Raw genomic sequence first — 26,765 nt, 5'->3', positions numbered from 1 at the left:
GAGGGTAAAAATACCCTGAAATCAAATAGAGCACAGAATAAACACTTTGTGATTCACTTTATTTTAATTTAACAAGTATGTATTATTACAAAACGACCTCTACACAAATAGAAGCTTCAAACTCTGAACAATCTAAAACATCTACCAGACAAAGCTAAAATGTTCTTATTATGCTAAGGCAATACTTGTATTTATTGGTTTGCCTATCAAATAGTTGTAGGCTTTTTTACAATCCTTATTTTCATTTTGATACACACAGTATGTTACTTTAGGTGATTAAAAGAATGTATTCAATATATGTACAGTACACTTTTTTAACACATCTGCAGGTAATAATAACAAACATGATAATGTAATTCCAGTCAAACAACATTATTAACATAGCGTACTAAATACCAAACATTGTCTCCTGATATGAACTGACTTCATTACTGACTGACAGATCTTGAATCCAGTTATATAGTTGCAAATTAGTCTCTTGTTTAAGTGCGAGGCTGTGCCTGACAGAGAGGACATTCTGATCTGAATGTAAAACACTGAGTCATAGTCAAGTCATTAAAACATAATGTCCATAAAATAACCAGCAGATGATTTGACGTTCTAGTGCTCAATTCAGTAAAACCGAAATGACAGTATTTACGCAGTTGTTCTTTTTCCAAAATTAACTCACACAGACTGGTCTTGGGTTCTGTATAAAAAAAACTCCCTAGCGGGAACACTTCATTATTTGAGAATGGCACAGGGTTAATATTGTAAATACAGACACTGCATAAACATTGCTATGGTATGAATGAAATCCCAATCTAAAACCAGATTACTGTCTAACCAAACTCTATCACTTAGGTTAAATGACTGGGTACGGGTGATAAGGGTACATGAACCTCTCTACTTCCGGGCCTCCGCTGCGACTCCCCCCTGGTGCTCCCACGGTATTGGATCGTTCTCCTCCATCATGGACCCTGTCTCTCTTTCGTGCCAGAACTGCTCGACATCCAGCAGCACGATCCCGTCCCTCGGGCTCTCTCCCTCTTCCTCCCTCAACCCTTCTACCTGCTCCGCCTGGGGCTGGAGATCGGCACCAGTCCCCTGGCTTGGGATGGGTCCTAGACCCAAGCACCCGTCCCCTCCCCGGGGCTGGCCAGAGGTCTCCGGACGTGGGCAGGGGGAATGGGGAGCGGTGGGCGCGTGAGGGCCTGGTTTGGGCTTGGACGGTGGGTGTTTACGAAGAGTCAGGCGTCTCCACAGACCCCTGTAGCTCTCTCTGAATTCCTCCGACAGAGACAGAACGATGAGGGGGTTCACCAGGGAAAGGGAGATGGTGAGGAGCAGGGCAGAAAGGGAGAGGAGGACCGGGGGAGAGGAGACGACGAAGGGCTGACCCCGCTCTCGCCCCCGTGCCTCCCGCTCGGCGGCGTGCCGCTCCCACACCCAGACCACCCACTGGGGCAGCCACAGGGTGGTCATGGCTACGGTCAGGCTGAACAGCATCAGAGTGAGTTTCCTGGAGCGGATCTGCGTCCTGAGATTCTGGGTCTTGCTGCAGCGCCGCTGGCACCGCCCGTAGGCCCGCCAGAAATACAGCAGTGCAAAACTCAAAGGGGCACAGTACGCACCCAGGGGGTATGCCTTGATATAGACCGACATGAAGTCCCGCGCCTCCGGGGGGACAACCTGCACGCACATCAGCCCCCGGCTCTCCCTCCGCAGCGAGGAAAACAGCCAGGCGGGGACGGGGGCGGAGCAGGCCGACAGCCAGAGAAACCACATCACCAACAGGATGGAGCGGAGCCGGATGCTGACCTGCTTGGTGGGGTTGGAGACATAGCGGTAACACGCCTTGGCCATCACGGCCAGCGTCACGCTCTTCACCGCCATGCAGCTCTGCAGGAACCAATCGCAGGTCTTGCACACCGCCCAACCGAGTGTCCAGCTGGGTCTGGAGAAGGCGGCGGCACGAAAGGGCAGGGCGAAGGCTAGGACGAGGCCATCGGCGAACATCAGGTTGAGAATGAGAGCGTTGATGAGGGAGAGTTTTCCCCGGCGAGCGTTTGAGGCCAGGACACACATGGCGGTGAGATTTCCAGCCAGCCCCAGGACGAAGATCAACCCCAGGAGGACAGCGACCAGAATCCGCAGCTCACCTGGATCCAGGTGCTGGTAGGAACCCCCCCCAGTGGACGTAGGACGGAGACGGTCCAGTGCCGAGCTGTTGGCAGCTGTTGAGTTTACCCCCGGATGTTTATCCATCGTGTGAAACAGGCAGTGGTGGGATCGAAACTAAGTAGAAAGAATAATGAATGACAACTGAATTGGATAAGCCGGAGATGGAAAGGTCAATTGCTAGGAAAAATAAACTAATGAAAAATAAAAAAAATATCGAGACAAAGCTATTAAAATAATTTAGATTAAAATAACAGCTGAGGGGATCAATCACAATCTAAAACTACTGTCGTTTCAAGCATGATCTGCTTAGCCTATATCGATCTGCAGCCAGACTGTGGTGTTCCCGTCTACCTGTCTGGCGGTCTGTTTGTCTCAAAATGGCTTTATCCCGGCGACAGAAGAGCAGATTCTTGTACGCGCCCATATAAAGGCAACGGTTTGATTGACAACTGACATCGCCAGCTGACAACACTGCACGAGTCGACCCTTCCTTGGCCAATTAGAACACTATCCCTGTTCCACCATCCCCTACAGACGCAGCAAGACACAGGTAGGCCTATAGGCTCCAGTGCAGCAAATTAAACGCAAATGTCTAATTTGGGGAAACAGCAGGCGATGAATTTAGTCTATAAATAAGTAATTTCCCTTTTGCCTTGGTATTTCAACCTGCAGGACTAGTAAGGTTAATATACTTAATTGGGGATACATATCCTTTAGTCAGATATGATGATTTTTTTGGGGGGATATATAAAATGTTGGTTTCATTTTGTAACTCAGAATCAGATTAATTGATTTAGAATAGAATGACCTGAAAATTAAGGTAAGAGCTTTAAGTTCAATATTTCTAAAATATATCCTTTTTCAAATAATAATCTACTCACAAAATACGGTTACTGATTTTTTTTTTACTATGAAATAAGTACAGAAAACGAGAACAGCTTAGAGGACTGATGGCAAATAGGTCCCTACATATGTTTTCTTTTACATTTCATAACCATTAGAGGGCGCTATTGTATCCCCTATCAAATACCTGTGTATGAAAGTGGAAGACATTCAATATATTAGTAGGCCTGCTGTAAACAATTGTATGTGCACAACAGAAACACACAGATCTACAACACAATAAATAGAAAAGACAGAAACCATATGCTTAAACTTGCACAAACTTTTTTAATCAAAGTAATTCCAATAAGCATAAAGACTGCATGGTAAAATAATTGCATTTCAATACATTCTGAGCTATAAAAATGGTTTGGAACATTACATTGTAAAGGGAGCATAGGGTCCATCCCAAATGACCCCCTAGTCCCTGTGTTGTGCACTACTTCTGACCAAAGCCCTTCCAGTCATATTTAAATGATAAACTGCTGTATTTGAAACCTGAATGCTGATTGGCTGAAAGTGGTACACAGGATTGTACAAACAAGGTGCTTAGAATCCCGAAAGCTGATTGACTGATAGCCGTGGTATATGAGACCGCATACCATGGGTATGACATCACATCATCTTTTAGTACTGTAATAGCATTGGTTTCCAGTTCATTATAACAATAAAGCTTCTCGGGGTTTTGTGATATACCGCCAATATACCACCATTAAGTGATGTGTCCAAGTACTCTTCGATGTGTCATGCCTATGAACAGCTCTTAGCCGTGGTATATTAACCATAAACCACAGCCCATTAGTCCTTATTGCTTTCGTATTTACCATGTTTTTTTTAATATCACATACATTTTTAAGGTTCTAATTCCATTGCTATCCGGTTTATAATATCAATAAAGCATATCAGGGTTTTGCGGTATATTGCCAATATATTGCCAATACACCACAACTAAGTGCTGTATCCAGGCACTCAGCAATGGATCGTGCCTAAGAACAGCTCTTAGAAATGGAATACTGACCATATTGCTAAAGTAATGCACCATGAAGTGAATAGGTTGCCATTTGGGATACAGTAATAACCAAAAGTCCCTGATATCATTGAGCGCACATAGTAGATAGGCTTGAAGTCATGATACCATCCTGTCTGGTTAGACACTAAGAAGTTGCCTGTAGGCACTGATCTAAGATTAGTTCACAGTTTCCCAATTCTGACCTTATCATTGGATAGAGATATTAAAATCTGACCTTAGATCAGCATCTAGGGGCAACTTGATCGTAAATCTCGGTTAGTCACCTACACAACAAAAGAGCAGAGGACTGTGGCAGACAGAACACGCAGCCAACCGAGAACCCCTGGGGATATTTTATGACAAGGGACAAGAGTCGTTCCTGTCCATGCTAACTAACTAGGGAAATCTCTGGGCTCGGGAGACTGTGCAGGCTGTGTTACAATACAACTGTTGTGATTTGTCTTTCCGTTGGTTATACGAACACACAATTCGTGGTAATACTGCTACAGAGTGGTCGAAATAGGGATATGGATAACCCCCCCCCCCCCCCGTAAGTTGACAAACGTGCAGTCGCTTGCTATAATAGAGGTGTCAAGTCAACTCGTAGGATTCAGTTACTTCATTAACTCACATTTGCTTTGCTACCCCACCCCGACGTTTGTATTTCCGGGTGAAAACATTCACTGCTGCATTGTTTTCACCGACCCACCCTTCCCCCACGCCACATTGACCCCACATACCAAAAAGAAGGCACCACATCTTTTAACAGAATCCTTGACGAGACAAGGAGACACACGGAGGAAACAAACAGAATGAAACAAAATAAAAAGCGCTGATCTGGCCTCGAAGAGGCCCCGTCATTCTCATGATGGGCCTCTGTCTCGTTTCAGAGATGCAACGGCACAGGAAGAGTCAAATGAGAGACATCGCTTCTCAGTTTACAGGGCAGAAACAGCCGCACTAGTGAATCGTGTTCCTGTCGATATCCACATTTAGCATACCATTGAGTATGCATAGATAAGACATTGGCTGTGAGGTGGATAACTTTCAATGCTATAACCAAGGTTCAGTTAGTATAACAGTCATTTTAATGTGCAGAACCGGGCAGGACCCCTGTCACAAACTTGCCGGGAGAGAACAGAGGATTGGAGCCTCCACAAAGGTCTGTGTGCTCACTGTAACAGAGACAAAATGGCCGTCGTCAGACAGGGTGCTCAGGTACATTTCAGTTCCTCTCCATGAATCATTCTGTGAATCCAATCTAGAGTCACTCTGGGTGCATGAGTTACTCCACCCCATTGCTCCTTCACGTGTTGTTTCATCCACATGAATACATTAAATAAATAAAGCAGTTAACTGGAGGCCACAGAGAGGCTTGTGCAGGCCAAAGCAGCTTGAAGAAACATCTTCATTTTAACTTTGATCCAGGCTGAACACTCCTGAATTCCCAAATATATCCTGGAAATGTCCATTCTGGGAATTATAGCATGTCCTCCAGCCATATCTGGCTCATATCAATCAGACAGAGGAGGAGGAAGAGGAGAGCTCAATGAATATAATCTCATTTTCTCTCCTCCTCCGTCCGTCGCTCCATCCTCTCCCTCCATCTCTCACCCTGCACAGGGTCAGGAGTCCCGAGGTCAGGAGGGTTTGACCCCTAAGCGACCTTGTCCTGGAAGATGTAGAGGTTGTTACTGGCTGCCACGGCAATGATGTTGTCCTGCGGGTGCCAGGTGGAATGAAGGATCTTCTTGCTGAAGTCCAGACTGTCTACCGTCACCTCGTCTTTACGACGCTTCCCGCCCATACACACCTGAGGACCAGAGGAGAGGTCAGCATTTCCTACAGTACTCTTCCAATATCACTACTGAAACATGTTGTATTACAAATTTGCCATCTTTGACAATATAGTCTCCTGTTTAAGTACTAGACTGTGCCTACAAGAGAGGACAATCTTGTCTGAAGGTTAAAGACCGCGAGTAATGGTCAAGTCATTAAAACACAATGTCCACAAAATAACCAGAAGACTTGACTTTTTAGTGCTCAATTCAGTCAAACCAAAATGAAGGCGTTGATGCAGTTGTTGTTTTTCCCAAATTAACTCACGCAGACTAATCTTTAATATTATACATTTGCAATCTTACAAAAATATCCCCCCAAAAAAATAGATAAACAAAAGCAGCTTTAGAAGATAAGTGTAATGTGTTATGGTGGTAACCTTGCGCGGTTTGAGGATGGCCCGGGGTTTGCTGTTCTCTCTAGAAGCCTCCAGAGTCACATCTCTCTTGGTGTTCCGATCAAACATCCGGAAGAAATTATTATAGGACCCGGTCATTATAACACTGGAGAGAGAACAGAGGAGATGGATCAATTGACTGGTGGAAGGATGGACACAGAGACAGACACATACAGACAGGCAAACGCTCACCTGTCCGACCCATTCCAGACACACTCAAACTTGTCGAAGATACAGTCGTTTTCATACAGAGAACACAGCTTCCCCCTCAGATAGTCATGGACCTTGTGACAAACAAGAATAGTACAAAAAATATAATCATTCCAAATCTTACATTTTGAACGGCAAGGCCTGTTCTATATATCCTATTTCTTGAATAACTATCATGACATAGAGACAGATATAAACAATACACGTACACTAATACAGAATAGGGGTTTAATTAAATATGATTGCTTCGGATACTCATTCATTTATTGTGACTGAGGTATCTACAGCTTACTATCTAGAACAATCTTCCTGTCCTCTGGATTAGCTACACAGCTAGAGGTCAGTGGATCTTCAACTGACCTCCATTGTTAAACTAAGGTTGAAAATAGGATAGCTGGATACATGGAATGACGGTAACCCCATCGCTCAACCTAATAATGACCCCCGTTACAGTGCTCCTTCTCCAACCTGTCCTCCACCAATTACCCCAAGGAAGAGCCACTGGGCCCTGGGCTCATTTGCAAGCCTCCTCCTGTCTGTCTGTGTCCCTTCAAGGCATATGGGGGTCCAACCTTTGTTTGTCCCAGGACCATAGGTGCCCTACTTGGGAATTAGAATGACATTTGAGAAGCCATCCCTTGAAATCGTGAAAGAGGTCAGGGAGTGACCCGGTGGCACAGGTCAAAGTCATTCCAAGTCTGCCATAAGAAGGGCTTCACCTCTACCTGGTACCTGATTGATGAATCTGAGTGCTTGTTTACGTTACGCTACGTTTTCTGAGACATACCGAAGAAGACTCAAGACGCACCATCATTTTGTTGGGTAAAGAGCGAGCATGCACCACATTTTGATAAAGCCCTCCCCCTGTGTTTTTCAAGAGGGAAGACAATTGTGTCTGAGCTGTATCAAGCGTCTGTGCAGTGCGCCAGCCTTTCGCTCGATATTCCCTCAATTGATGTCTTGAACATACTGATTTCAATTCGCAATGGAAATGATTATGCAAACTATGTGTATGTTGCATTGTATTCTCTCTCTCACATAATGTAAACACACCCTAAGTCATTGATGAGTTAGAAACTCCTCCCACCTGGCCTCTAGGTCTTTATTTGCATACATTGAAGCAAAAAGACAAAAAAAAACCACCAGGCACTATTTCCTGGTGGGCTTAAAGTCATTTACAGTATTACTGGGAAGTTGAGATATTAAACAAGTCTAGGATGTCGAGTGATCAGAAGACAACCAACCGACCAATCACAACGCACAGACAGACGTACCTGGTACGTCTCCAGTGGTTTGTTCTCCATGTTTAAGTCCCAGACCTTGACGGTCAGATAGTCCCTGGTCATCAGGAAGCGCCCACTGTGGCTGAACTTAATGTCCGATATGGACGAGATGATCTCAGAGAAAAAAGAACGAGTGGACGGGTCCTCTGGCTCCTCGAAGACTGAGAGATGGAGAAAAGGAGAGGAAGGAGGGAGATGAAGGAACAGCGGGAGGGAACAGTTACGCCATAGTAATAACACTCTGAGCACCGATGAGTCTATTATCCAACCAGTGGGAGCGTTCGTGAAAAACCTCTCTTTGCTTTGTGTGTGTGTGTGTGTGTGTGTGTGTGTGTTTCTCCTTTGCTTTGTTGACTTAGGGATAACACGGCTGTCAGCGGGGAGCCTAGAGAGGGATGAAGGATGTAAAGGGAGGGGACGAGGGAGAAAACAAAACAAATCAATGTCACAAGGCCTGTTGTATTCCTGCTAGATTGCTGTGTGTGTGTGTGTGTGTCAGATATTGGAGAATGTCCACCTGCCCCCCCCCCCCCACAACTCCCCCTGCTGTGTTTAATAGTGTGTGTCTATGTTCTGGGACCAGCGCCTTAGGTGGGCCTGCTGTGCATCCATTTCTCCATTTCCCAACACCTCCCTCTTTCCCACCCCCCTCTGCTCTCACCCTCCCCCCTCCTTCTTTCCCACCCCCCTCTGCTCTCACCCTCTCCCCTTCCTCTTTCCCACCCTCCCTCCCTCCCATTCCCTCTCCCCTCTCCCACACTCTCTAAGCTGATCGATTCCAGCAGTCTCCAGCATGTCTTACAAATTTATTGGTCTGGATGACGGGGAGGGGGAAGGTAAACAATGCTCTCATCCACATGATCATCCTGTCCTCAGGCTCATGGACACACCTGCCTTTCTGCTTCTATGTGTGTGTGTGTGTGTGTGTGTGTGTGTGTGTGTGTGCGAGCATGCAACCTCTGAAAGATGGCACGCTTGTCCTGTTTCCAAAAGCAAACCTAGAGAATTTCCTGGCTTTTATTGTTCACAATTGAGGACAAAGCTATTGAAGAAAGTCAAGTGTTGCCAAATGGGTACAGCGGTCTGACCCAGTCTGTCTCCGGGTACTGCTGTAGTGTGAGTTCTGACCCAGTCTGTCTCCGGTACTGCTGTAGTGTGAGTTCTGACCCAGTCTGTCTCCGGTACTGCTGTAGTGTGAGTTCGGACCCAGTCTGTCTCTGGTACTGCTGTAGTGTGTGTTTTGATCCGGCCCACTGCTCTTTCAGCAATAACCCTCTTGACAATCTTTCCCCACTGCCTTTGTCAATAAAGCATACAATGCCTAGAAAATATATTTAAAAAGAAAATATGTACTCATAACAATATCCAGAAAAACCCATAACCAATTCCCCTTTTGGCCCTGAGTCCGAGAGGGAATCTCATATGGACTGAAATATTCAGCCCTCATGTGATATTCAACAGGATGTGTGTGTATGGACCAGTAAGCACGTCAATACAATAAATAACTCATTCTATTCAAATTTATTTATAAAGCCCTTTTAACAACAGCAGTTGTCACAAAGTGCTTTTACAGAAACACCCTGCCTTAAATCCCAAGAAGGAAACAACCGTAGTGTTGAATTTCAGTGGCTAGGAAAAACTCGAATTTTAGGAAGAAACCTAGAGAGGACCCAGGCTCAGAGGGGTGACCAGTCCTCTTCTGGCTGTGCCAGGTGAGATATTAAGAGTCCAATTGGAATAATTCATAAATGCATGTTGGCTAAATCCAGAGTCTATTTAAATTTAGATTAGGTCAGAAGTATGACCAGATGGACAAGGACAGGGACAGAAACGAGCCCCCCAAACCAGGTACTCTGAAGGTGTGGACCATGACCTCATGTCCTCCTAAAGTTTAGAACGGGAGGAGACTGGGAAAATTCAGAAAATGCATTCCTCATATCAACAACGATATATACGATGATAGGAGAATTTAGTGGGGAAGGAGAACTGACCCAATCACCCAGCACATTAGTATAGCAGCGTAAGACCTTGGAACTGAGACGGGGGGGTCCGGCGACACTGTGGCCCTCCCGGGGGAGGCCCCGGACAGGGCCCAACAGGCAGGAAATCAATCCACCCACGTTGCCAGGCTTCAACCAAAGGGACCCCCACCAACCGCAACACCCCTGAATGAGGGCAGAGTACAGCCCAATTGATCAAGTGCGCAACAGAGAGACAACAACAAGCCAGTGACTCTTCCCCCAAAAGGCATTGGAGGGAAGGCATCCCAGTGGCAACGAGAGCCCACCTGGCAAGACAGCAAGGGTGGACAGTATCAAGCCTACTAGTCACCTTCACACCTTCGGGTCAGGCTACACCTAATTATAAACTGTGCTGTGGAGATGAGTTTTTAGTAGACACTTGAAAGTTTGCACTGAGTTTGCATTTCTAACCTTAATTGGCAGATCATAACATAGTAGTGGAGCACTATGAGAAAAGGCCCATTTATTTATTTTTATTCTAGGTACAATTAAAAGGCCTGCATCTTGCGATCGTAGGTTACATGTAGATATGTATGGCTGGATCATTTCAGCAAGGTAAGTAGGAGCCAAGTCCATGTATTGATTTATAGGTTAACAGTAAAACCTTAAAATCAGCCCTAACCCTAACAGGCAGCCAGTGTAAAGAGGCTAGTACTGGAGTAATGTGTTCAAATTTTTTTTTTCTAGTTAGGATTCTAGCAGCCCTGTGCAGCACTAATTGAAGTTTATTTATTGATTTGTCAGGGTAACAGGAAAGTAGAGCATTGCAGTAATCTAGTCTAGACGTAACGAAAAGCATGGATTCGTTTTTCTGCATCGGTTTTTGATAGAAAGTTTCAGAATTTTGCAATGTTTCGAAGATGAAAATAAGCAACTCTTGAGACATATTTTATATGTTCTTCAAAGGAGAGGTCAGGGTCAAGGATAACGGCAAGGTTTTTTACAGTTTTTTGGGATACGACCATGCAGCCATCGAGGTTCACAGTGAGATCTGCTAACAACGCTATTTGTTTCTTGGGTCCATAACGAGCATTTCTGTTTTTCTTGAGTTTAAGAGCAAGAAGTTCTCTGTCATCCACTTCCTAATATCTGAAACGCATGCTTCCAAAGTAGCTAATTTTGGGGCTTCTCCATGCTTCATTGAAATATACAGTGGGGAGAACAAGTATTTGATACACTGCCGATTTTGTAGGTTTTCCTACTTACAATGCATGTAGAGGTCTGTCATTTTTATCATAGGTACACTTCAACTGTGAGAGACGGAATCTAAAACAAAAATCCAGAAAATCACACCTGTCCACGCACTTAATCAAACACACTCCAACCTCTCCACAATGGCCAAGACCAGAGAGCTGTGTAAGAACCTCAGGGATAAAATTGTAGATGGGTTGGGATTGGCTCCAGGACAATAGGCAAGCATCTTGGTGAGAAGGCAACAACTGTTGGCACAATTATTAGAAAATGGAAGAAGCTCAAGATGACGGTCAATCTCCCTTTGGGGCTCCATGCAAGATCTCACCTCGTGGGGAATCAATGATCATGAGGAAGGTGAGGGATCAGCCCAGAACAACACGGCAGGAACTGGTCAATGACCTGAAGAGAGCTGGGACCACAGTCCCAAAGAAAACCATTAGTAACAAACTACGCCATCATGGATTAAAATCCTGCAGCGCACGCAAGGTCCCCTGCTCGAGCTAGCGCATGTCCAGGCCCATTTGAAGTTTGCCAATGACCATCTGGTTGATCCAGAGGAGGATAGGAGAAGGTCATGTGGTCTGATGAGACAAAAATGTAGCTTTTTGGTCTAAACTCCACTCGTCGTGTTTAGAGGAAGAAGAAGGATGAGTACAACCCCAAGAACACCATCCCAACCATGAAGCATGGAGGTGAAAACATCATTCTTTGGGGATGCTTTTCTGCAAAGGGGACAGGATGACTGCACCGTATTGAGGGGAGGATGGATGGGGCCATGTATCGCGAGATCTTGGCCAACAGTAAGAGCATTGAAGATGGGTCGTGGCTAGGTCTTCCAGCATGACAACGACACGAAACACACAGCCAGGGCAACTAAGGACTGGCTCCGTAAGAAGCATCTCAAGGTCCTGGAGTGGCCTAGCCAGTCTCCAGACCTGAACCCAATAGAAAATCTTTGGAGGGAGCTGAAAGTCCGTATTGCACAGCGACAGCCCCGAAACCTGAAGGATCTGGAGAAGGTCTGTATGAAGGAGTGGGCCAAAATCCCTGCTGCACTGTGTGCAAACCTGGTCAAGAACTACTGGAAATGTATGATCTCTGTAATTGCAAACAAAGGTTTCTGGAACCAAATATTAAGTTCTGCTTTTCTGATGTATCAAATACTTATGTCATGCAATAAAATGCTAATTAATTACTTAAAAATCATACAATGGGATGCATCCAGTCCACAGGAAATAGCTCCTTAAGTAATTCTGTTGGAATCGGGTCTCGCTGACAATTTGTGGGTTTAGAACTCATTACAAATTTGGTGAATGTGTCGAGCGATACAGTATCAAAAAATTCAAGTGTCCCCATTGACACCTGGTCAGGTAGGATCAGGACATTTTTAGGACAACTGATATTTTGAGGACCATAACTATTTAAGGAGGAGTCAGTTATTTGTTTTCTAATGGTGATGATCTTTTCATCAAAGTAGTTCATGTATTCATTACAACTAAAGTGAAGACCCACTTCACTTGTTGAGCTTTTTTGTTAACTTTGCAACTGTATCGAAGAGAAATTTCGCATGGTTTTTGTTCACCTCAATCAGGTTGGAGAAATAAGCTGATCGAGCAGATGTGAGTGATTTTCGGTATTGTAGTGTACTGTCTATCCAGGCTAGTCTGATTACTTCCAACTTGGTGGAGCGCCACTTTCGCTCCAATTTTCTTGAGGCTTGCTTAAGTGCTCTAGTATTGTCGGTGTACCAGGGAGCAAGTTTCTTGAGGAAAACATCAAAAGAATGAAAATCAGTGATGTATTTGAGAGTAAATTTATATTTACTGTCATAAATTTTAGCAACACCCCCTCATTTTCGGGATGCATGGGGGATATGATCACTATTATAGCCAAGAGGAGAGGCCTCATTTATGGCAATTAATTAATCAGGCTTTAGCCACGTTTCACATAAACCAATAGGATCTAGTTTATGATCAGAGATTAATTAATTTACTGCAACTGCCTTTGGAGCAAAGGATCTAACATTTAGGAGTTCCATTTTGAGATGAAAGGTGATACAGTCATTTTTATTTGTGACCAAGGTGGAGGAAGGCTATATCTTAATAAGGTTGCTATTGTTAGCACTACCTTGTTTAACATTTCTCAGCCTGGAACGAGTCACAGTGGCAATAGGTAAAACAGTACTAACAACTCTGGCTATGCTATCGACAGACTCCACTATGCTAGCAGGCTGGCTAACAGCCTGTGGCCTGAACTGCACCCAATCTCATGGTGAAGCTATAGGAGTGAGACTCCTGTCAATGTTCCTAGATAAAAGAAGAGCACCACTCCAGCTAGGATGGAGTCCATTGCTCTTCACCAGATCAGGTTGGCCCTATTTCTGGGGGGGTCCCAAAAAGAGAGCCAGTTATATACAAACTCTACCTCCTGCGACGGGCAGAACTCAGTTTTCAGCCAGCGATTGAGTTGCGCAAGTCTGCTGTAGAGCTCGACACTACTGGGAGGGGGGCAGAGAAAATTACTCCATGCCGACACATCTTTCTAGCTAGTTTACACGCTGATGCTATGTTCTGCTTCGTAACCTCTGACTGTTTCGTTGGTGCCAATGTGAATAACAGTACTCTCTATACTTGCCAGTTTTAGACTTCGCTAGCACCAGCCCCAGATTTGCGGCTGTGTCGGTGGCTCTGCCCCCCGGTAAACAGTGTACGATCGCCGGCTGATTCTTTAGTCTAGTACTGCGGGAAATGGAATCGCCGATGACTAAAGTTTTTAGTTTTTCAAGGCCACCGGTAGAACATGCCTGCCAATCATTCCCTCCCGAAGACGGTTTGGGCCTTGACTCTGACTCCAGTGGGGAAAACCTTTTGAAAGTCTCAGTTGGATTTAGCAACGACTCAGGTTTAACTGGTCGACAGCATTTCTTCCCAGTGACCAAGAAAAAGTTCTTGCCCGGCTGCAGGAGCTGTGCCGGGGGGCTAACAAAACTATTGTTTCTTCCTGGTGGCACTGACGCAGTTTTTTCTATTTCTACACTAACATAATCCTTGCTTGACATTTGCGTCAGAAGCAGAGCCTCTAACTCTGCTATCTTTACCTGAAGACGATAGTTCTCCTCCGTATTGTTGCTACAACAATTACAGTGATAAGGCATTTTAATGATACTTAGTGTCGGGTGTTCAGGGGTGAATAGTTCTGTAAATGTTGTCCAAAAAGAGTCCCGGTGTAGTAAAGTTGGGTAACAAGGCAACAGATGAAAAATATGGCATTGGTAAACTCTTAAAGTAGAATTTGACCAATTAGTTTATATAGAGTAAATCTGAAAAAAGTGTTGGCAGGTAGCCAGGTAGGTGAAATTGGTAAGTTAAACAACAACAAACGGCACCCTTTTCCCACAGGGTCCTGGTAAAAAGTAGTGCACTAGATAGGGAAAAAGGCACCATTTGGGATGTGAATATGGCATTTCCATAGGGAGATATAGCTATTGGATCTTACACCATCGATTCTCGGGTTTAAATGTCAATGTATTCATTGTTCATTTCATTCAGAGGGATATGCATATCATCTCAACCTTAGAGAAGCAGGGACTTTGAGACTTTAAGCCTCCCACTGTCTTGACTGACAGAGAGCCTCACTGAAGTGTGTTCTTATCAATCCTTCAATATTGAGCTTACAAAAGGTTATGCCATGCCACTGGCTGTTCTAGAATAAAGGTTGGATCAAGGCAGAGGCACTGACAGCGAATCTCTCCTTCCCTCCCTTCTTTATTCTTCGCTCTTTCTATTTTTCTGTCTGTCTTCCTTCTCTCTGCCTCGGGTCCCAGCCGGTTCCCCATTCTATCAACCTACATTTTCCGAAAGATTTTAAACCTGCAGTATTTATGTCCCTGTCTCTCTGTTCCCCCCACTTGCAGTCCAAGTACAGCTCCGGAAGAAATTAAGAGACCACTGCACCTTTTTCTTTCCTTTCCAAAAAAGTCGAAAAGGAACGTTTTGAGTGAGGAACAGAGGCGTTCAATTTGCAGATTTTAACCCTTCTGTTCCTCACTCAAAACCTTCCTTTTCAACTTTTTTGGAAAGGAAAGAAAAAGGTGCAGTGGTCTCTTAATTCTTTCCAGAGCTGTAGACAGTGACTTGGCTCTTAAGGTGCAGCATGTCTCATGTGGAGTGTGCGTGCGTGTGGCGCTTTCTATGTGTACCCATCACGTCCCTCTACTCACACTTGCAGTGTGTGTCACAGAGTGCCTGTTTCCTCATGTCACAGAGGCGTATGGATCCCCTGCTGCTGCTGTAGGCGAAGGTGTTACACTGCTGGGGGTGAAACTCCGCTGCGGTGATCACCTCCGTCAGGTCCTCCATGTTGGACGGCTTGATGTCCACAATGTCTGTGGAGAGGCTGGCTCAGGGACAAACAAACTGGGAAAACATTTCCTACATTACAGGTTGGCTAAATCATTTGGACTAAGTTTAAATCAGTCCATTTTTATAACTGAGGAACTAGTCATGCTGTCCAGTACAACTGAACTGGTGTTTTCATGTCTTAAAACTGATTGGATACTGAAGCTCTGGTCAGTGATCTCCAGGTTCCACAGGTTGACCCTGAGGTCGTCGGTAGAGATGTAGGTCTGGAGGTCAGAATTCACAGAGATGGAGTTGATGTGATAGGTGTGGGCGTTGCTGTAGACACGACGCGCTGTCGCCTCCACCATCAAATCTGTCGGCTGGAGCACAGGCACCTGGGAGGAGGAAAGGCTCTTTTGTTAGTACAACAACTGACACATCCTCTGTCATGACTAGTGCTGCAATGTGTCCCTACTTTAATCACAGGATCAGGCCTATAGAGAGGTGCTAACAGACAGAAATGGCCTGGGGGCACCGTTCCACCCTACAGAGAAGCCATTAAACACGTACTTTATTCACTCTGAGGAACAAAAAAAGACAGATAGACAGAGACAGACAAAGAGACAGAAAGATAGAGACCACGGTTTCCTTCATATTGTAATGGCGAAATTGTGATGCGCTGCCACAGAAAAACTGAATATTTTTATGAAATATGACTTTTTTTACCAAGCTGAGCGCAGTTAACCATTGTTTGCTATTGCACAAGCATCAGAGCAGAGCAACAATGTCCTACACCCAACATTTCGAGTATCAAGCTAGCACTTCTGGTTAGATGCTAACTGCATTTTGTTGTACTGTACTTGTACTCATCAATGACAATAAAGTTGAATTTAATCTAATCTAAGTCAGTGATCATACCCTTGCCATGAAGACAGGACGCCACAAAACACTTCGTAAATGATGTGGGTCAGGAGGAGTTACCCTACTGCTCTAAAAAGTAATTTAGAGCTATTTATTTCTTGAAATTTAAAGACCAGTTGACAGATTTCTTGCACCGTGTGTTGAGGAGAAAATGTGTATTGTATTAGGAGAAATAATGAAATAATGTAATGTATTAGCATTCACATGCAGCTCAATATTTCCTGGTTTGTTGTTACAATAGACAGACAATCAACCTGTACATTTTTAATTTGTTGATCATTTGTTTTCTTTGTTGCGTACAATTTTATGTTAGTTATATTAGTTTGACAGTTTGTACCCTGTCTTATTTTTTCCCCAACTGGCTAGGTCAATGTAAACAAATGTTTCCCAAGCGAATACTGTCCTTCACATTGAAACTTGACAGAGACAGACAGAGAAAGATTGAGGGACGGACAAAGATAGAGACAGAGAGTCAGAGACAGACAGAGAGACAGTAATAAATACACTGAGCTGGAAATTGAAGACCATAGTTGGCGGGGTGAGGTGGTTTCAAAGCATGGAGAGGGAGAGAAATGCTCCCCTTCAGAGCACTAATCTCAGCACACAAATCGATGGCTCTTTCCTTCCTCCCTCCCCTACCCCTCCCTTATTGTTGTGTGAGTTTGATGGTGACAGAGTCTCATCTGTCAGTGCTGACTGAGCATTTGAGCTCCCTCAGAATTATCCTCCATATCGGTGTGTGTGTGTGTGTGTGTGTGTGTGCATGCGCGTTTAGTGCCTGTGTGTTTGTCTGAGTGTGTTTTCCCATGGTGATAACAACACTTGACATTAGGTGTGGCACACCCATCCTCTGAGACATGATCCGTTATTTTGAGGACATTTCTCCAGGGCATTAGGGGGAGCAATATTGTGTATTATTAGAAGACTGAAGACCCCTTTAGAGACCCATTCCTGCATAAAGTATTGCAGTATTAACTTCAATGATATTGAATCACTGAATGACGTCTCATCTTTAGAAGTATTAACCGCTCGAATGAAATCCTGTGTGCGTGTGTGTTCGTGCGTGTGTGTGTGTGTGTGTGTGTGTGAACTCTCACCCGTAGCGAGGTGATGGTAGACGGGTCTCGGATGCGTCCGTCCTCATCCTTCAGGTTGTACCCCTCTGGTCTTCTGTCTCTCTCACTTATCTTCCATAGCTTCACTGTCTTATCTACAAAACACACGCAGAAAGGTAGAGCGGTATAGAGACAGAAAGAGAGGCAGAGAAAAAGAGACACAAACAGAGAGAGAGAGAGAGAGAGGGGGAGAGAGAGAGATTAAGCATTAAGCCCCATGGTTCAGTGAGTGATTGCGGTGTGAGCTACGCCTGGAGTTCAATATGTCACACATTTGGACTGATTCCAGCCTAGGTAGTAGTATTCATGATTGTAGTCACAGATGTTTTTAAGACTGTGGTCATATAAATGGCATAGAACGGTTCTAACTGCTGTCTAAAGAATCAGATGCTGTTCCACAGGTTAAGGAGCAGAACCAATAATTAATATGATGTAGATCTGAAGTAACCATTGTGGGGGGGGAATCATCTCACATTTTTCCATAGCACATAGTAAACAGTGGAGCCTCTAGCCCTTCAATATCCATATAAGGGCACGTTCTGTTAGATCTGTATGTGTTCTGCTTGACTGAGCCAGAGCCAAATCCACAAGCTGAATCCTTGGAGATTGAGAGCTTCATGCATGGATGAAACAGCAAGAAGGACACACACACTCATAGCGCACACATAGACTCACGTATGAATGGACACACACACGCACAGCAGGGCCACACAACCAACGACAGATGGAGCTGGCTATGGCTCCACTGCTTCTAGCTCAAAAACGTGCACAATAAGTCACACACCGTTGGTAGATAAGAGGAAGTAGGCAGCATTCTGCTGTGGCAGCCATCTTATCTTGTTGATCTTCTCCTCTATCTCCAGACTCTTCAGGTAGTCAAACTCAGGCTCATGACTCTGGAAGGTACTGTAAACATTATACTCCCCTCGCCTCTGGGGCTGGCTTTTAGTCTGGGGAAGGGAGATGGAGACAGAGAGATGGACAGAGGGAGACAGAGAGATAGGACAGAGGGAGACAGGGAGATGGACAGAGGGAGACAAAGAGATAAGACAGAGGGAGACAAAGAGATAGGACAGAGGGAGACAGAGAGATAGGACAGAGGGAGACAGAGGGTTGGACAGAGGGAGACAGGGAGATGGACAGAGGGAGACAGAGAGATAGGACAGAGGGAGACAGAGAGATAGGACAGAGGGAGACAGAGAGATAGGACAGAGGGAGACAGGGAGAGGGACAGAGGGAGACAGGGAGATGGACAGAGGGAGACAGGGAGATGGATAGAGGGAGACAGAGAGAAAGGGCGGGAGAGGGGAGAGAGAAAGGAGGGGGAGACAGAAAGGAAGAAAGAAAGAGAGAAGGAAAGAAAGGGGACACAAGGCATCAGTTAGTTAGTAGTCTTGTTATCTCAGTGAGAGAAGCCGTCTTGCTGTGTGTGCGTGTGTGTGTGTGTTGATGAGGTTTCTGTACCTCTTGTTCTCTCTGGAAAACCACCACTCTTCCTCCTTTGTCCCCTGTGGCCAACAGTTCCCCTGAAGGGTTAAACTCCACCGTTGAGATTATGTCAGCTGGAACAAAACAAAGAGACGCAATCACTGAGAAAATGTTTTTAAAGATTGAAAATGCATTTCTAACAGTTTACCATTTACATAAAATTAAACATGAAATCTTCAGCTTGACAACTAGTCCAATAACTCCTTAAGAAACAAAAGAGTTGCCCTGATGACCCAGATAAAAGGAAAATGATGGGTAAGAAATATGGGTTAAACGGCTGTCTGAGTGGGAGTGGCTTATTTCATGTAATTCACCTCAATCATCAGACTGAAGTAGTCTGGCAATCAGCCAGTTAATTAATGGAACAATCTTCACACAATCAGGAACTCATCAGTTCAGCAGGAGATTAAAAACACTATCATCACACAATGAATGCTATTCGTTTCCTCTCTACTTCATCTAAGTGGCACCTTTCCCCAGAGGAGTCGTTGCATTGAACTAGTCCCTCGATGGGTGAGACATTTTCCACTCGTCATTAGTACTTGAAATCTTACATCGGCATATGGAAAGGTTATAGGGAGAGACTATGAGGAATTACTTTAGAAACATTTCTAATGGCTGCTTCATAAGATCCCAAACGCTGTTGTTTCACAGTCCAGTTTAGACGTCCATGTTACCAGTTATTTTGGCTCTTAAGCAACAGAAATTGAAATCAATTAATCGTCATGACAACCCTACATACGTTTCGGGGTTCTAGACAAGCTTTTCTAGATTATTATATATGCAATAGTCCCACGCAGACATCTATCTTTCATACTCTACTCCTGAAACCCATGCATCTGATATGATTCAGGAGGTTCTACAGCTCTACATCAAGACAAGCTACAAACAATGTTTCAACATCAACTCGCTGGTTCCCGAAAGCTCCAACCAAAGGAATATATATATATGAAGACAAAGAGAAAAGGGAGACATTTAGTTGGCTCACTGAGGATTCTGTTATTTTTACATATGAGCTCGCTGCACACACAAACACACACAGTTGGAGCAAAGAAGACAGGACAGGATAGGAGTTGCCATGGAGACCATTACAGTCTGAATAGCCTGTGTGCGTGTGTGTGTGTGTGTGTGCGCGTGCGTGAGTGTGTGCGCCAATGACTCTAACACTGTTGCTGATACAAGCATTTCTTCAGAAGTGCATTATGCATAGAAGGGTGCAATAGAGTGCAACACTAGATCAGGAAGCCCAGCTAGCGCACAGTATGGAATCAGTCTTACAGAAAAGCCTACAACTATAGCCTGTACATTCCCAGAGAGACAGAGAGAGCAAGAGAGGTCTACATTCCAAGTCCCATCAATCATCAACCGCTCATGGGTACCGAGGGAAGACGAACCTGAATCAAAGGGTTTCTCCCCTTCCAATCCCACCCTCCCTCCCTCCAACTCATACTCCTCCTCATCATTAACACATTAGGGGAAACAGTAATTGATGATGCTGCTTTTTAATGAGTTTACACTCCAACACATCCTCCTTCCATCATCTGATTGAATGAGGAGAACCACTGAAGCAAAGACGTCGGACAGTTTTGACGGAGCTCTTCTCGAAACGACCCATCTCCATGCAAATAATTTAAAATCTGAGGATTTCCAATCAGAGAATCACGTGATGTGATATTGAAGCGTACCATCCCCTTCGTGGCCTGGTGAAAGCCTACTTCAACAAATGCAACCCCATCTTCACGTTTATGGCAGACATTTCGGTCAGTAACCTTCTTTGGTGGTCACCCAGGCCACTCAGGCAATAAGTGAATAAGGTCTATAAATCCTGTAGCCAGTCAGGTGTGACAGAGGTCACAGTGAGACATGAGATGCACCCTCAGGGAGAGATCAATCACAGCCAATAACAGAGACCACATTTCAGCTTCAAAGTAAGAGTTTGATCTGAAACCTTTCCACTTCAAATAATATATGAAAAATGTTGTTGGTACATGGTGCATTCTTATACAGCTCCGGAAAAAATTAAGTGAAGAACAGAAGCATTCAATTTGAAGTGGTCTCTTATTTATTACCTTTCTGTTCCTCACTGAAAACCTTCCTTTTCAACTTTTTAGGAAAGGAAAGAAAAAGGTTCAGTGGTCTCTTAATATTTTCCGGAGCTGTATGTCTCATTTGTGATAGATATTTATTCATCGTATATAATTGTTATTTGTAAACTGAACAATGACCTCATGACATAGAAGGTCACGAGTACATGATCACAAAGAACTGCTTGTATTCTATATAAATACTATATTAATATGTGACCTGAAATAACACATTACTGACACATATAGACTGGAACCTCTGTTAAAACAGCCAGAATACAGAGGCCAAAATATAACATGTAGTCCAACATGTCTGTTTCAGCTAGCTAGTATGTGGGTCAATACATCTGAGTGAGACTCTGAAATCCCTGAAGTACACCAGCAAAAACAGTTATAGTGTAAGAAGCCAAAATGGTGTGATGTTGTAGAGTCAGTTGCTGTAATGCCAGCTAGAAAGAGAGTAACTGGCAGAGAGATGAATTGTGGGAATACTGCATCGCTGCACTTTGCTGGCCTGCCTGCATAAATGGAGAACGCTAGAGACATTATACATATTCTTTCAAATACACGTTTTATTGATGATCAATCTCTGGATTCTCTGGAGGGGATCAGATTTGATGTCATTTTATGACATGCTACTTTCCGTTAGGTCCGGAAATATTTGGACATTGACACAATTTCCATCATTTTGGCTCTGTACGCCACCACAATGGATTTGAAATGAAACAACCAAGATGCAGTTGATGTGCAAACTATCAGCTTTAATTAAAGGGTTTTAACAAAAACATTGTGTGAAACGTTTAAGAAATGCAACAATTTTCAAACACAGTCCCCATATTTCAGGGTCTCAAATGTAATTGGACAAATTAACACAATCATAAATAAAACGTTCATTTTTAATACTTTGTCGAGAATCCTTTGCAGGCAATGACTGCTTGAGGTCTGGAACGCATGGACATCAACAAATGATGTTTTCCTATTTTTGATGCTTTTCCAGGCCTTTACTGCAGCTGTTTCAGTTGTTGTTAGTTTGTGGGTCTTTCTGCCTTAGGTTTTGTCTTCAGCAAGTGAAATGCATGCTCAATCGGGTAGAGATCAGTTGATTGACTCGACCATTGCAGAATATTCCACTTCTTCGCCTTAAAAAACTCCTGGGTTGCTTTCGCAATATGTTTTGGGTCATTGTCCCTGAGTAAAGCGAAGTGTTGTCCAATCAACTTCGCTAAATTTGCCTGAATCTGAGCTGACAATGACCCCTATACACTTCAGAATTCATCCGGCTGAATTCATCATCAATAAACACTAGTGACCCAGTGCCATTGGAAGCCATGCATGCCCATGCCATCACACTGCCTAAACTGTGTTTCACCGACGAAGTGGTATGCTTCAGATCATGCTGTTCCAAGCCTTCCCAATACCTTTTTTCTCCACATCATTCTGGTACAGGTTGATCTTAGTTCCATCTGTCCAAAAAATGCTGTTCCAGAACTGGACTGGCTTTTTAGATGTTTTTTGGCAAAGTCTACTCTGGCCTTTACATTCTTGAGGCTTATGAATGGTTTGCACCTTGTGGAGAAACCTCTGTATTTGTTCTCGTGAAGTCTTCTTTATGGTAGACTTGGATAATGATATGCCTACCTCCTGGAGAGTGTTCTTCACTGGGCTGGATGTTGTGGAAGGGTTTTCTTTACTATGGAAAGAATCCTACAATCATTCACCACTGTTGTCTTCCGTGGATGTCCAGGCTTTTTTCAGTTTTTCTCAGAATGTACCAAACTGTTGATTTGGCCACTCCTAATGTTTCTGCCATCTCTCTGATGGATTTTCTTTGATTTTGCAGCATAATGATGGTGTGTTTCACTTGCATTGAGAGCTCCTTTGAACGCATGTTGTGGGTTCACAGCAACAGCTTCCAAATGCGAATGCCACACCTGGGCTACATACTAGCTGCAATTCCTAAACCCTTCCTCCAATTTGGATGTGAATACCCTCAAATGAAAGCTGAGAGACTGCATTTATGCCCATACTCATTATTTAACTGTAACTTGATTACATTTTGGTAAACAGCCAGAATAACAAAACTTGTGTCAGTGTCCAATTATTTCTGGACCTAACTGCATGTTCACACATACAAATAGTAATGCTCTATATAGACAACATTATATCACTATTTACAATACTGTTGTGTTATTAGTAATGGAGAAGAACCAGTTAGTCAACATGATGTTTAATAAAACTGTCCCTTAGGAGAAACGGATATGTATGTAGGGCTTAATAAAATAAGGATTTTCAATGGTAATAACTGTTTGTGTGTTAACTGTCATAAGTCATTCCAATAAGAATAGTAAAACAAGGAAAATAAAGTTCTGTGAGACATTTTGCAGACCCCGTGAATAAAATATAAGGAAAATTGCTATTTCTGTCTAAGGGGTTTGAATTACGTAAAACGTATAATTATGGCCAGGGTAAGAAATTGGGTTAAGATTTTGTTTTAAGGGGAAGTTATTTTGAGATCTCGACAAAGACAGTAAAATGTATGTGGGTGTATTTGTCTGCATGCGTGGTTTCATTGTCTATGCTGTTTTCATATCTCACAGCTGTCCAGTGAATCTAAGCTAAAAAAAAAAGTGTCAGTGAGCGACCTTATAACGAAACAGTCTGTGTGACATTTGGTCTTGGACAGACCACGGGAAACCAGAAACAATAAAAGGTCAAATCCAGTTTACCGTCCTTGTACACACACACACACACACACACACACACACACACACACACACACACACACACACACACACACACACACACACACACACACACACACACACACACACACACACACACACACACACACACACACACACACACACACACACACACACACACACACACATACACACTCACCTAAAGGATTATTAGGAACACCTGTTCAATTTCTCATTAATGCAATGATCTAATCAACCAATCACATGGCAGTTGCTTCAATGCATTTAGGGGTGTGGTCCTGGTCAAGACAATCTCCTGAACTCCAAACTGAATGTCAGAATGGGAAAGAAAGGTGATTTAAGCCATTTTGAGCGTGGCATGGTTGTTGGTGCCAGACGGGCCGGTCTGAGTATTTCACAATCTGCTCAGTTACTGGGATTTTCATGCACAACCATTTCTAGGGTTTACAAAGAATGGTGTGAAAAGGGAAAAACATCCAGTATGCAGCAATCCTGTGGGTAAAAATGCCTTGTTGATGCTAGAGGTCAGAGGAGAATGGGCCGACTGATTCAAGCTGATAGAAGAGCAACTTTGACTGAAATAACCACTTGTTACAACCGAGCTATGCAGCAAAGCATTTGTGAAGCCACAACATGCACAACCTTGAGGCGGATGGGCTACAACAGCAGAAGACCCCACCAGGTACCACTCATCTCCACTACAAATAGGAAATAGAGGCTACAATTTGCACGAGCTCACCAAAATTGGACAGTTGGAGGATGGAAGAATGTTGCCTGTTCTGATGAGTCTCGATTTCTATTGAGACATTCAGATGGTAGAGTCAGAATTTGGCGTAAACAGAATGAGAACATGGATCCATCATGCCTTGTTACCACTGTGCAGGCTGGTGGTGGTGGTGTAATGGTGTGGGGGATGTTTTCTTGGCCCCTTAGTGCCAATTGGGCATTGTTTAAATGCCACGACCTACCAGAGCATTGTTTCTGACCATGTCCATCCCTCTATGACCACCATGTACCCATCCTCTGATGGCTACTTGCAGCAGGATAATGCACCATGTCACAAAGCTTGAATAATTTCAAATTGGTTTCTTGAACATGACAATGATTTCACTGTACTGAAATGGCCCCCACAGTCACCAGATCTCAACCCAATAGAGCATCTTTGGGATGTGGTGGAATGGGACCTTCGTGCCCTGGATGTGCATCCCACAAATCTCCATCAACTGCAAGATGCTATCCTATCAATACGGGCAAACATTTCTAAAGAATGCTTTCAGCACCTGGTTGAATCAATGCCACGTAGAATTAAGGCAGTTCTGAAGGCGAAAGGGGGTCAAACACAGTATTAGTATGGTGTTCCTAATAATCCTTTAGGTGAGTGTATATACTCATACATATACATATACATATATATATATATATATATATATATATATAAAACACAATCAAATAACAAAATTGCCTGGTGCTGATACCGATACAGATGTTTTGTCATTTCAGTACCTGTGTATCCTGGCATAAATTAAATACAAAATGTTGTTTCTTACAACAATAAATGTGAATTCAATCATACAAAAGTTATCTTTCTCTATACTTTAATAACAAAAGACTTCCCAAAATAAGTCTGGTAATGAATGTAATATGTAGAAATTATATGATTAATACACACCCTTCATTATACATTATACTGTGCCTCGATATAACTGTAGTAAATGAGGTAGGCAAGGTAGTTAACCTTCAAACTGCTTAAACAAATTCCATTGTTGGTCTTTGGAGTAATTTGCAAAGAAGTCATTTGTTTAAATGTGCTGTATAAATAAGCACTTAATTATTCTAGGCAGGGCATCAAGTAAACTTTTTTGGTTCGCCAGCAAATGGGGCAATAACTAATTTTATCTGTTAACCCCCATCCCTTTACATTATGAAAAGCAAAACGAAGAGTATTATGTGTAATGACTCGCAACGTTGTATGACACTCCTAAATTTACATAAAAACCTTGTGATCTCAGCTTAGTCTACTCTAAACCAAAATATCACAGATCCGAAATGTTTAGATGCGCCTGAAAACAGGTTACCATGGTGACGGAGACAACAGCACTTGCGTGCGTCACGAGTAGACTAGAATCGGACTGCCCGGTATTTGGCGCCGTCACTAGCATGAACTCGCAAAAAACCAACAGGAGTGTGAACAAAACAATATAAAAAAACGATTTTCCGGTGAGAAGTATCTTGCGCTGGAAATCTTCCGGTACTGCACACGTGGTTGCTGCGCTCTCTTTCTCACTCCCCTATAGCCTACTGAAGACAATGCGCAATCAGTTGCTCGTGCGGATGGCCTGCATGGTGTTGCAGGATTCATTAGCCGGCAATCAGTCAGCTAAATCCAATTGCTGGCCAATATATCAATATATAGGTTCATTCCTACCTCAAATGTATGCAGTATCATAGCAACACAAACACATTCATCATAGCGACAACCCTCTCTCTTCCCTAAAGACGCCCTTATATGTTTCTTTCCCCTCTGGTTGCGCAGTCAGCGAAAGTAGAAATTCCTCTGAGCTACGGTTGGTTTATATTAGAGACCATCCCCAACGGGGGAATCTCATACTTCTGCAATATCCTGCCCACTGTGACTGAGGAATTATCTAGGGTGTTCTTTAACGAAACCCCATTAATGTTTCATTCCACTGCAGACGCAATAAAACAGCTAATCAGGAAATGAAAAACCTAATCAGCAGCTGAGAAGAGGGCTGAAGCTTGAACACACTACACTGCTTGCTACTGAACCAAGTATACACACACTGAGATATAAACACATGCATATACACACACAATATGATGTTTCATTCTATATACAAGCTGTACACTACTATACATACATTCATAGTCATTTTAAATGTGCACACACAGACATACAGACACACACACATTAAGTCTCTGTAATGCAAAGTGTTCACCACTCCTAACCCTCCTGACCTCTCCCAAGCTAGGCATAACATTTTCTGAGTGTTTTCTAGTGAATAATGAATGCAGCCGAGGGGCAGAGAGAGAAGTATTTTCATGATGGAGTCCTAAAGTGTAGCCCGGGGGCATTTG

General features: G+C 43.6%; 2 protein-coding genes across 3 annotated transcripts in view; both read right to left on the bottom strand.

Annotated features, from left to right (window-relative positions):
* Window positions 1-67: 67 nt before the first annotated feature.
* Window positions 68-2,610, bottom strand: gpr151 (G protein-coupled receptor 151). Its single transcript, XM_010894383.3, has one exon. It carries the CDS (start codon window positions 2,245-2,247, stop codon window positions 886-888), a length of 1,362 nt encoding a protein of 453 aa, XP_010892685.1. The 5' UTR covers window positions 2,248-2,610; the 3' UTR covers window positions 68-885.
* A 703-nt stretch (window positions 2,611-3,313) lies between these two features.
* LOC105024420 (serine/threonine-protein phosphatase 2A 55 kDa regulatory subunit B beta isoform) overlaps window positions 3,314-26,765 on the bottom strand; it is a 47,559-nt gene continuing 24,107 nt past the window's right edge. For both annotated transcript variants that reach the window (XM_010894356.3, XM_010894357.4), the window contains exons 2-10: window positions 18,839-18,936; window positions 18,159-18,324; window positions 17,357-17,469; window positions 15,556-15,733; window positions 15,218-15,382; window positions 7,775-7,944; window positions 6,483-6,574; window positions 6,273-6,396; window positions 3,314-5,867 (exon numbers count right to left, since the gene is read on the bottom strand). In XM_010894356.3, the coding sequence (XP_010892658.1) occupies window positions 5,712-5,867; window positions 6,273-6,396; window positions 6,483-6,574; window positions 7,775-7,944; window positions 15,218-15,382; window positions 15,556-15,733; window positions 17,357-17,469; window positions 18,159-18,324; window positions 18,839-18,936 (1,262 nt within the window). In that variant the 3' untranslated portion in view covers window positions 3,314-5,711. The remainder of the gene's footprint in view (window positions 5,868-6,272; window positions 6,397-6,482; window positions 6,575-7,774; window positions 7,945-15,217; window positions 15,383-15,555; window positions 15,734-17,356; window positions 17,470-18,158; window positions 18,325-18,838; window positions 18,937-26,765) is intronic.

Source organism: Esox lucius, chromosome 4, assembly GCF_011004845.1.
Source record: "Esox lucius isolate fEsoLuc1 chromosome 4, fEsoLuc1.pri, whole genome shotgun sequence".
In the NCBI taxonomy this organism is placed as follows: Eukaryota; Metazoa; Chordata; class Actinopteri; order Esociformes; family Esocidae; genus Esox; species Esox lucius.
The sequence above is the reverse complement of the archived record's forward strand: the minus strand, read 5'-3'. Positions and strand labels throughout refer to the sequence as shown.